General features: G+C 41.9%; 1 protein-coding gene across 1 annotated transcript; it reads right to left on the reverse strand.

The window, feature by feature from the left end:
• Positions 1-914: 914 nt before the first annotated feature.
• On the reverse strand, positions 915-4563 carry LOC137588794 (nucleoside diphosphate kinase B-like). Its single transcript, XM_068306075.1, has 5 exons — positions 4478-4563; positions 3004-3136; positions 2255-2356; positions 1384-1496; positions 915-1298 (listed from the first exon to the last, which is right to left on the reverse strand). The coding sequence occupies exons 2-5, from the start codon at positions 3130-3132 to the stop codon at positions 1157-1159; spliced, it is 486 nt and encodes a 161-aa protein (XP_068162176.1). The 5' UTR covers positions 3133-3136; positions 4478-4563; the 3' UTR covers positions 915-1156.
• Positions 4564-11468: the final 6905 nt, after the last annotated feature.

Below are 11468 nucleotides of genomic sequence, written 5' to 3' on the forward strand. Positions count from 1 at the left end.
GTCAGTACGTGATGACTTTTCAGACATCACAATCTCATGCCCTCTATCTTCCTCCTAGTTTTCCTCTGGTGGCCTATTCTATACCATCAGGAACTCCACTAATCTGGTGTTTTATAACATTGGTAATAAGGTATCAGTTCCAAGATATAATTAAACAGCCTAAATCTTTGTCACTCCAATAGCACTGCCTGTTTATCAACTACCCTGTTTGCTTTCCCCCTTAACTCAGAGGTGCAGCACTTCCCTCTCTGGCTCACAATAGGACATTCTAATAAAGACTGACAATTTAGTTCCCAGAGAGGACCGGTGATGATCACATGGACACATTAAAATATATAAACGGTTTTGCTGCAAGACCAAAACAAGCACTTGATCTCAAAAAGTAAACCCCCTTTTATGGGGTTAAACTGAGAACACATGCAGATTAAAACGATAAAAAAAATGAAGTGAGTTTATTCAAATATTGGGATTGGGACAGGGATTAATTTTCCAAAGCAGTTTCTGCTTCTTTATTACCTTGTCATTAAAGAAAGAACATGGTAAGACAAATTTACAAGTATTACCTTAACATTTAAGTGACAAACAGCATAGTTTAGATTGTTCTGTAGGTCAGTGGCAGACTACAGATCTGATTGTGTTAGCAACTACACTTAACCACTCTCACTGAATTAGCAGCTGCTGGATTTACTCAAGTGATGATATGAAGAGAAAATCTAAGGGAGTTCATTGAAACCATCATTGCAGCAAAAATACAATCTGAGATTACGGCTCCCTCTAATCCTGCCTGGGATCAGATATAAAGCGCCACGCAAAGAGGACCATTAGCTCGTCTCCTCTGTTCGAGCGAAGTAGGTCAGATTTATATGTACATCAGTACTGTGTTTAACCCCCCCCCATAGAATGACAACACTTGGTGTTGGTGATGTGATTTTTATTGGAAAAATGGTTTAACAAAATGGTCAATGTTTCAAGTCGCTCTTCCTGTACATTTATTGGATGATGGAATGTTTCTAAAGGAATGAGTTAAGGACTACACCTCCACAGAGAGAAGATTCAAGTACAGTATGACAAGAGGCCAGGAGGGGACGTGACTATGTCATGAACTCCAGTTGTCTGCTAAGCTACAGGCAAATACCAGCAGATCTGAGCCCAATTTTTACTGGTCGGTTGGTATTGGGACGGCGGCCTGGTAAAGCCAGTCAAAGGCACAGCTGTCGTACTTGACCATCTCGTCCTTGAACCACAGGGCAATCTCCTTTTTGGCACTCTCCACCGAGTCACTGCCGTGAATGATGTTCCTGGGGGAGGGGGGAGCAGAGAAACGGGACTCAGTTCTGGTTCAGTTGAGGAGAGACCACAGAAGAGCGTGAAGACAGCACTCACTTGCTAACGTTGATGCAGAAATCTCCTCTGATGGTTCCGGGCTTGGAGTTGGCAGGGTTGGTCTCCCCCAGCATCACTCTGCCCGTCTTCACCACGCCCTCGCCCTCCCACACCTGGAAGAGACGGATGACGAGACCCCAGACTTTAGAAACCTCCATTTACTTTCTCGTTCCCAGCTGACTGCGGGCGAAAGGCTGGATACACTCTGGACACTTCACCACATGAAAGAACCATTCACAGACACACTCACATTTCTCTAAGAAAATGTATTTCCTTAGCTTAGAGAACTGAATTGGTTCATTCACCTGCAAAGGGAGGTGACGGATAATCTGACAAAAACCTGTCGTTAGAAATTCATAGAAATGCCGGCTTCTGAAGTTGAAGTAAACAAAAACATTCAAGGATTATAAAGGTCTTTTCATGAGGAGCACATAATTGACCTGGAAGGCGCTGCTCGGTGTTTGTGCAGTCATGTTGGATTCCTTTGTGAAGCACTACGTTCACAATTGTTTCCAAACTATAAGCTTTTATGCAACTTCACACGATTTACCATTAATAACTGGTTCTTCTGGTTTGACAACTTCTAGTTTGCAGCAAGTTCTGCCAACTTCTGCACCAACATCCTCTGATTTCTTCTGGTTTCTTGCCGTGAAGTAAAAGGTTGTGCCTATCATCATTGGTCAAAGTTATTCGATTTTCCTGTTCATTGAAAGACTGTCGTGAAATTAAGCTGGCACAAGATATCCTCCCAAAAAATGCTCCCGATGGATGTAGACGACTCACGATTTGATTCAGAAATTTATCAATTTGATTTAAAATCAGCAGAAACCAACTGACCACTGTAATCCATATGTAGGTATGGGCGTCTTACCATGGCAACCACTGGACCAGAGCTCATGTATTTAATGAGCGTGGGAAAGAAGGGTTTCCCCTTCAGGTCCTCGTAGTGTTTCTCCAGATGCTCCTTAGAGGCCTGCAGCAGGAGAACAGACACATCACTTCAAAATCCATCTCCACTTCACTTTCATTTTCCAGTTTGCAATGCATCACATGTATATTTTACCTTCAGGAGCTCCCAAACCATTTTTGCTAAATCTAATGATATAAATTGATAATGCAAGAGTTGTCCCAGTTGTCGTGTCAGCGTGAAAAGTAGCACACAGGTGGAACACCAACTGTCGTGAACACTTTGATCCCCAGGGGGACATTTTTAATCAATCACTGTTCCGTTCTCAATCAGCCATCACTACATGTACAGGTCTCCCTCAGTTTGGCTCACACGAGTTTTAATCACTATAAAGATTTTATACCAAACCAAACCACTATGTGAGAAACGCGTTCCATCAGAGGAGCTGTACTCTGACCTGACATTCTACAGCACCAACACCTCACCGGAGGTGAAGGATGTCCACTCTGACACGCGTGTCAGTGGATCAGGAGACCTCAACCCAGTGCTAAACAGTCAGAAATAGACAGGCAGGCTAATCAGCTCACCAGGTCTTAAGTCACTGCAGTCACCCATCATGACTTTGTACGATGGACAGTTAAAATTAGAAGCACCTTTCCAAGTTCTGCCTTGAAAGTAATGACTACTCATGCATTATATAAAAAATGACTTACATGGACCATCTTCATAGCCACAAGCTTGAAGCCTTTCATCTCAAACCTCTTGATGATCTCACCAATGAGGCCTCTCTGCACACCATCGGGCTTGATGGCAATGAAGGTCTGCTCTTTTTTGTCTTCCATGATTCTGCAAAACAGCAACAAAAGAAAAGGACAGATAAAAGATAAATTAAAAAAATATAGAGTCCTGGGAGTAACTCACGTATTAGGGCCGGCTGCCGAGGGCCCCGACCCCATGACACAGAGGAATCATCGACACACACGACTCGGGCTAGTGCTGATCTGACCATGTAATCACCTAAGAGAAACCGCAGTGGTTCTGAGTGTCAGCCCCTCCCACAGCGCAGACGCTTATCCTCCGTTTCTACAGCGCACTAAAGAACAGGGACTCGACTGCTGGTCACTTCACTCCTTATGAATAAACTGAAACATTACATCATAGGAAATACTTGATCTGCATCACCTTTCAAGGAAAGTCAGAGCTGTATTGTCCAACTGTGTACATTACAGGTAGCATGGGGCCAAGAACTGATGGAACCCCAAAGACATAGATGCATCTTTAATGTAATAGAGAGTCATGCTGGTAACAGCATAATTTAATGAAAGAAACTGGACTTGAGGGTGAAGAAACTTAGGACATCATCTCACGACTACAAAATGGAGCAGTGCATTTTACTGAATAATTCATTTATTCAAAAAACAAATGTGATAAACACTTGGCAACCTTACACCCAAAGCCACCTTCTAATAAATGGTTTCCTTGTCCAGCAACTTAAAAGACTCATTCTTTGAGATTTTACTTCAAGAAACACATTAAATTTGTAAATTGTAAAATTTCAAATCACTCTAATTCTACTTATTTACTTATTATTGATCTTATTTGTTGAGTGTTCATTCTTTTTGTATCTCTAACATTGATAAAGGTTCTGCTGCAGCCATAACAGGGACTGCTAAAAGAACATCTTATCTTCCATACACTTAAACATGCAGCTGCTTCTGATGCAGGTTTAGTAACAAAGACCCAGGTGATCACTAAAGCGTGTTGCTCACTAGTGACGTCAGAGCCCACGTGTCCGGCACGAGGCCCTTGACGTTCCCTTTCCATTTGATTCTGACAGCTGCTGATTGGTCCGTTCTGCTTGGTCACCGCAGAAACACAGACGTGTTCTCCCCCGAGACGACACTCGTTAGCGGTGACTGTCAGTTAGCCGGGGGCGGAGAACGTTCCGTCCTCTCAGGGGGAGAGGCCCGGGCCTCCCGCGGCCACATGGCCTTTTGTTCCAGCGGGTTCCGAACACCGGGAGAGGAAACGCCTCCTCTGCGCCGGGCAGCACCGGGCTAAACCTGTTAGCTTCCGCTGGTTCAGCTGCAGCCAACAGTGCTAAAACTACAACAACTGTATCCGTGTCCACAAATGGATGAATTCGAGTGATAACACAACGCTAACAGACGGACAGGAAGTACTCACTTTGATGACGTTGACGACGGAGCTCCAACAGAGACACTGACGCGGCCGCTCCGGCAGAGGTGGGAAGGGTCCGACGCGCGTGCGCAGTTGGCTTTATAGGAGGAGGCGGAGCTTCGACGGTGGCCCAGTGGGGCCAAAAGTCCTCGCAACTCGTTTCTTAACCCTTTAAAACCAAACATGTACTGTACATCAACAGTACGTGATTGATCAAGTAAACACTTCCAGAATTTTGAGACTTTAAATAATAAGTTTGACATATTAGCCTCAAAAACCTGAAGCATACAATGAGCCACATGTGTCTGCATTTTACATGCGCACAATTTCTGGATTTAAAAAATCCTCAAACTAATTAAAGATTGGATATTTAGATATTTAAGCTTTTGTAAAAAATTTTTTTTTAACATTTGTCAGAAGTTTCCATTGAGCCTTTATTTTCTATCAAATTTTTTTGTGGCTATAGTTGCAGCTGTGCCACACGGAATTCTGACTTCAGGTTTGTCATTTCACAATTTAAAAGCTTTCAACACAAAATATTTTTTAGGTTATTGGGGTGTTCTCCAAATAAGGTGACTGCAAAAAAAAAAAAAAAAAAGGATTTGTGTGTGAACAGAATCTTCTTTGGTTCTTCTAAAATGACACAATCCTTCATTGAGGAAATGGCGCCTCTCTACTGACAGTTCCCACTGACATTTTTGGTCTACATGGGCCTTAAACTGGTAACCCTCCGATCCACAGTCCAACAGGAAGTGGACTGAGCTCCTGCTGCTCTCGATCGTGGTTTTTCACCTGTTCCTGATTGTGGAGAGAGGTTGAAGTTGAACCTGTGCTGTTCTGCAGCCAGGCGCTCCTCCCCAACCTGTCAGCACATGAACTATAGGAATCATGAAATGACGCTACAACACAAATTGAACTATTCCCCGTGGAGCCATTCCAATTTAACGACTGTAAACCACTGGGATGGACTCTATTTAGCACTTTAACAAAGGAAGATTGTCACTTTCACCTCAGCATGCACTGGTTCCAGGCTACCTTTACATAAAAGCTACCATCTACTCGTACCGACATGAGAGGACAATGCTGGTAGTTAGCACGCACATTAAACAGCATGCACAAATGTACTTCAAGTGGATTCCTGTATCTTCAGGCTAAAGCCTATAAAAGGCAGCTTTTAAAAGGACTTATAGACTAAAACGCGCAGCTCATGGCTTTTGTGGCATGACTTATATGTTAGTGTTGAAGTCACTGGGCATTACATAACATTAATGGAAATAACCTTAATGCAGCCAGGGATATTAAAGCCATAAAGAACCGTAACTCTCACGTACGACATTAGTATTCCCCACTCACTCATTCCACTCAGTGAAGATGAATGGAATTTCTGTGAGCCTGGCTTCTTAGCAGTATGAAAATATTAGTAATGTCAGCTCAAACCAAATCTCCCTCTGAAATTGAATCTGCTTTGAAAGACTAAGATTCCACCATTTGGCTCATCGGTGGCTGCGATGGGTCTGAATGAGTTCTGAGGCAGCAGCGACACCCAGACATAGGATGTGACCCCCACATTGGAGGCTGTTGCTCCACTGTCTATAAGTAACTCTATTTGATGAATGGAAGACAAACTGTGGACTTTACACAAAGCTTTTCATCGGTGCTTTGAGGAAAATATGCAGCAACAGTCATGTCGTCCCACATGCACGCAGAAACGACTGCTCAGAACCTCACACACACGTTCACATAACTCAGAAAGTGGGAATTCAATCAAAGCAGTGGTTCATGTTTTATTCATGGCTTCAGTCTCCGAGTGCAAAAAGATTTAAAGTTACTGCTGGCATGACGTGAACATCATCAATGAGTCAGAAGTCGCGGTGATTTAAACACCTTAGCTGCTGCATCAATGAATTTGTTATTCTTGCAATAAATCAGGCATGAGATATAATTAATACATGTACTGTACTCACAGTCCGTGAAGTACAACATACATAACTACTAGTAATCCATTGTCCTCACGTTAAAGTTTTACAAATTTAATAATGAATGAAGTATTTGCAAATTTCTAAATTAAAAATATTTGTCTTCCTGTTTAGTTGCCTGATCAAACGGATATGACAGCTCCTGGTTTGTTTGGGTTTTTTTTTGACATTTTAATTAAACAATGAAAATGAAATGTTGAAGATTAAATGAACAAAAGTTTTATCATTGCATGATGAGTCTGTACTTATTGAGATCATCATTAATCTTCTTGAAGACTTGAGTGTGACTTCCTTCCCTCCTCTCGTGTCCTCTGTCCATCTCTCTGCACCTCCTGCTCTTAGAAAACAAATGCACAGTTAATCCTCTGGCCTAATCTGCTGCGTTCTACTCCCAGTCCTATTTTTACTGGGGTTTAAGAACCGGGATTAAACCATCTTTTTTCTCGCTCTGTCTGACTGGGTTATCCGGCAGGATGGAACTATTGATGGCTAAGTGCAGTTCACGCGACTCCTCAAAGCCTGTTAGGTGTGTGTGTGTGTGTATTGTTGTTAGGTGTACTACAGGAGTTTGCGAAGGTGTGCAGACGTCGCGCTAATTGGCATTGTCTCAACTTTTTATGATGTTCTCTTTCTTCTGCTTAAGATAGAGGGCAGGACACATCGCTCACAATAATGTGAAGCGGCAAGCTGTTGGTGCTCTAACGGATTGTACCACACAGTCATTATTTTGCTTTTAGAGGCATCTCTCCCAGCCTGTGAGAGGAAGAAGCTGTTTGGTGGAATTGCTTCCAATGTAAAATGGTGTTGACAAAAAAATCTCTCTCAGGCAAAGAGGTTTGGTTTATTGCCTCAAATTGCTCCTACACAGAGGCAGATGAGTTATTTCAAGTGTCATATTGTAGGTTTTTAGTGTCAGGCAGCCAATGTTCCTCTAAATTCTCCATGCAACCAGAAGATGGGTGTCTGGATGAGGCTGCACACACACATGAACACACCTGCCTGCATCTAAACACACACGTTGACACCTGCCAGTGTTATTTATCACTCCAGCGCTCAGGGTGTAGAGTTACCCGCGTTCTCTGACAGAGACAAAAAGTGTCATTTTTAGCTGGATCCACTTTTATGAAACCCGTAGATCTCTGCAGCCTCCACCTGCCCAGAGGGGATTATTACAGGTGAGAATCATGGCTGTAATATAAAATACATTGTTTTGGGATTGAGGTTATGATAAGCCCATACTGCCACAGTCCATCGCCCCCGACTGTGTTATGCATAAGCAGCAGTTTTATGAATTCATAATTTAAAGGGATGCTGAACAAGCCTCTCCCACAGACATCTTCTTGTTAGGTTAAAATGGCTTTTGCTCCGCGTTGCACTCTGACTCCTTCTCATGCTGCCAAATGTGGCCCTATGTAGACGCAAATCCGCTCTAATGCCAAAAATACTTTAAAAAAAAAAGTAATCTGTCAATCCCAGTTTTAGCCGAAACAGATTTTGTGGTCAAGAGTTTACCTGGACGTATTTTTCAAGGCTTGTAGTGAAGTCCATCACATGTTAATGTCCAGGTGATGGATTGTACATGCCACAAGTACATAATAAAACATATAATACCATATCTAATTGTCAGAGGATAAAACACTTTAGACCTCAGTGTGAATTATGGGATGCCCCACCATTTACAGACCAGCTGACAGACTTTACTGCAGACATGAGCCAGTTTCTGATGATTTATATTACAATGGGAACTCTTTTACTTTGAGTAGTAAAGAACAAATGTATATGATCACCTTTATGTAAGACTCCTCCAGTCAGCTGAAAATAAGTCTAAGGAAATACTTATGTTTTAACCCTTTAAAGCACAATAATGGATCATTGGGTGCACGGATGTGTACTTATCTTTGTTAGCTAATTACACATTATGCAGAATAACTACTGAGTGCATTACTGTCATGTTCTCGTGGGTGTCCTAAAGGGTCACTGAGAGGTCATCAGTGCAGACTTTCAACATTTAAAATGATTCCAGAGAGCTGTTCCTATGTTTAAATCAAATTACATAATTAGAATCAAATGAAGCCCATCTCCAGCGATGAGCTGGCAACTTATCCAGGGTGTACCCCACTTCTCGCCTTTAGCCGGGTTAGACTCCAGCAATACCTGTGACCCCTGAAGCAGGTAAACGGCTGTAGACAAGAAGATTGTGATCGTCTTGCCTACAAGAAAACGGATGAATGGATGAAATTAATCTGTTAAGATGGACGGTTTACCAAACAGCTGGTAAAAACGAACGAGCAGTCGTGGTGAACAGGAACATCTGGCCAAGGTCCCGATCCATCAGGTCTTCAACCCCACCTTCAGAAGAGCTCCTCATGTATGGTGTAGAACCTTCATTTTACAGGAATTAACTGCCCTCGGCTCCACTCTGCCCTGTCACCCTGAACAAGATCTAGCTCCCGCACAGCTCCGACCTTCCAGTCACCAAGTCCTCATTCATGTCGGAGGGCAGAGGTCAAAGGTCAGTGAGCTCCCTGGTCTGAGGCACTAAGGAAACTATGATGTTGAAACGGAGACCAATTTTTCTTAGATGTCCATCAGCCATTGCCCCAGATAAGACATCTGCCAACATCTTGGATCTGTCAGGTCTCCCTTGAAACAAACTAGGACAATATTGTTAAATTGTTAAATTCAATTAATGTGTTATTTACAGTTTATAACATAAATTCTACAAATGAAAGAAAATTTAGAAATATTGTAAACAAAGACTTAGTCTGTATTCTTCTCCAGGTTATACATCACATTACTTCAAAAAAAGAAAAAAAAGAAAAAGAAAATACAGTTAAATTAAAGGTAAGTTCCCTATATTCCTCACTATATTCTTTTTACTTGATGTTAATTTAATACTTTTTTAATATTAATACTGTCATTTTATTTTGATGGCGCCTGTAATTAACCTTTTCCCTCCTGTAAGTTTCCCTCATTGATACATTTCAGCCACAGATTAGGAAATTATTTAATTTCTCTATAGTCTCATATTATCATTTACTCTACTATCAATAAAATCTAAGATGAAGGAAACAAATCCAGCCTCACCATCTCGGTATTCCACAGGGGGGCAGTCTGGCAGCATGCCACAGAGTTCCTGGACCGACCTCCCTCCCCTCCTGATGGGGAAACAAGCACGAGCAGAGAGGAGTTTTCATCTTATTCACTGCCTTGTGTTCTAGTAACGAATTGTTACAGTGACAGATCCACCCTGAAATTAATTTTTGTCACACTTCCCTTTGAACGTGAATCCATATCCAGATAGTTTGCAGCTTCGTGAGCATCTCTCCTCCCCGCTTCTGATGTGCTGTTTCAGGCAAAATTTCTGGAAACAAGTCCTTATAGCATGAAATAAGATGACTTTTTTTTTCTTCCCACTCGCATGACGCTCCATTTCTGGACGCAGTCATGTGTCTAGAAGGCAGGAGAGGAGGCTGAGAGTTGCACTTCTCCAATACGATAAAGAGTGATTTAACTCTTGAGTCTGTCATGGATTCATGTGCCAACGTCCAGATGAAGATCGGTCTTCAGATGAAGGTTGTGGTTTTGGAGCGGAAGGGATGCTGGACTGGTGCGTGCAAAGAGATTTAAAGACAATGTAAAGCGCATGTGTCAAACTCAAGGCTCAGGGGCCAAATGTGGCCCGCCACATTATTTTATGTGGCCCGCAAGAGCATAAAAGGTCAGATTGTCTAACAATATATAGGTCAAAAGTGTACTTTGACCAACAACTCCATTTCCCACAATGCAGTAGTTAAACCTATTTTAACACTGACAAAAATGTCTTGATCAAAGTTAATGTCCTAACCTTTGTTTAATGCTGTTTTTCTATGTTACATTACATTGAGTTACATTGAGTTACATTTATTAGTTACATCTGGCCCTATGAGGACAAACATTATGCTGCTGTTTGTGAATCCAGGGAACACTTGAAGACAAATGCAGACCTAACCCAGTCTGAACCCATTTTTTTTAAAAGCAAACACTTTAATTCAAGGAATTATACACATAATATTTCCTCTTTTCCCTAAATTATTTATGGAGATGACACTTGGCAGTGCTGTCCTGTCACCCCTTTCCTCCCCTGTTCTTCCTACAGTATTTTGCAGAAGCCAATGGAATAAGTCGTCTCACAGACTCTGTTGCTCTCTTTGCTGGCAGGAGGTAACTGGATTGGGATGATTCTAGGACTGGACTTTAAGGGGCACTCAGTCTTTTATTGGACGTGACACACATGCACCATACGTTGCAAAATTGTTCAACCCTCCCAGTTCAAAATACCGTTGAGGCCAGCAGTAACTATTTTTATTTGGTCAGGGTTAAGTAACTGCTCGGCTCACAGGACAGTTGTCATTTACAGATCTGTCCTCTGTCAGCCTCCTTCTTCTCTATCTTTATACACCCCCACCTATCAAATACTCCACCTGTATAACAGTGGTTGGTATGTCAGTGAAAGGACTTTGACTTCATAGTATCAACTCTATTTATCAGTAAAAACATGCACCAAAGCTGAATCACAGGTTGAACAATATTTAACTTCTGGCAGCAGAACAAACTGCGATGATAAATCCTTTTAGTCAGGTGTCACAAACTATAATATAACAACATTTACCATCTTAAAACTGATCAATATTTTTCTGAAATATTTCAGAAATCTTTTATGATTCCTGGAAATGACTATTTCATTGTAATTGCTGCATTATATGAGACAGAACCACAGGGCCTCCTCCATTTTCTCTGGCCTGTCCTCTTCGACATTCACAAATGAAGGTGTGTAACAGGAGAAATGCATTTGCTATCCTTTAATTAACCACACAGAATGTAGAAGCCCATTACAGTCAGCAGTAAACGTTTAATGTCACCTTACTTCTTGTTAGCTTGGTATCTGATTCAGGCAATGGTAATAAGTCTCCAGGAACACAATGTTGTTGAGAAAACAGACATAACTCCTAAATTTTGGACTAGCACCAAGCGAGGGCAGG

This window comes from Antennarius striatus, chromosome 21, assembly GCF_040054535.1.
Source record: "Antennarius striatus isolate MH-2024 chromosome 21, ASM4005453v1, whole genome shotgun sequence".
In the NCBI taxonomy this organism is placed as follows: domain Eukaryota; kingdom Metazoa; phylum Chordata; class Actinopteri; order Lophiiformes; family Antennariidae; genus Antennarius; species Antennarius striatus.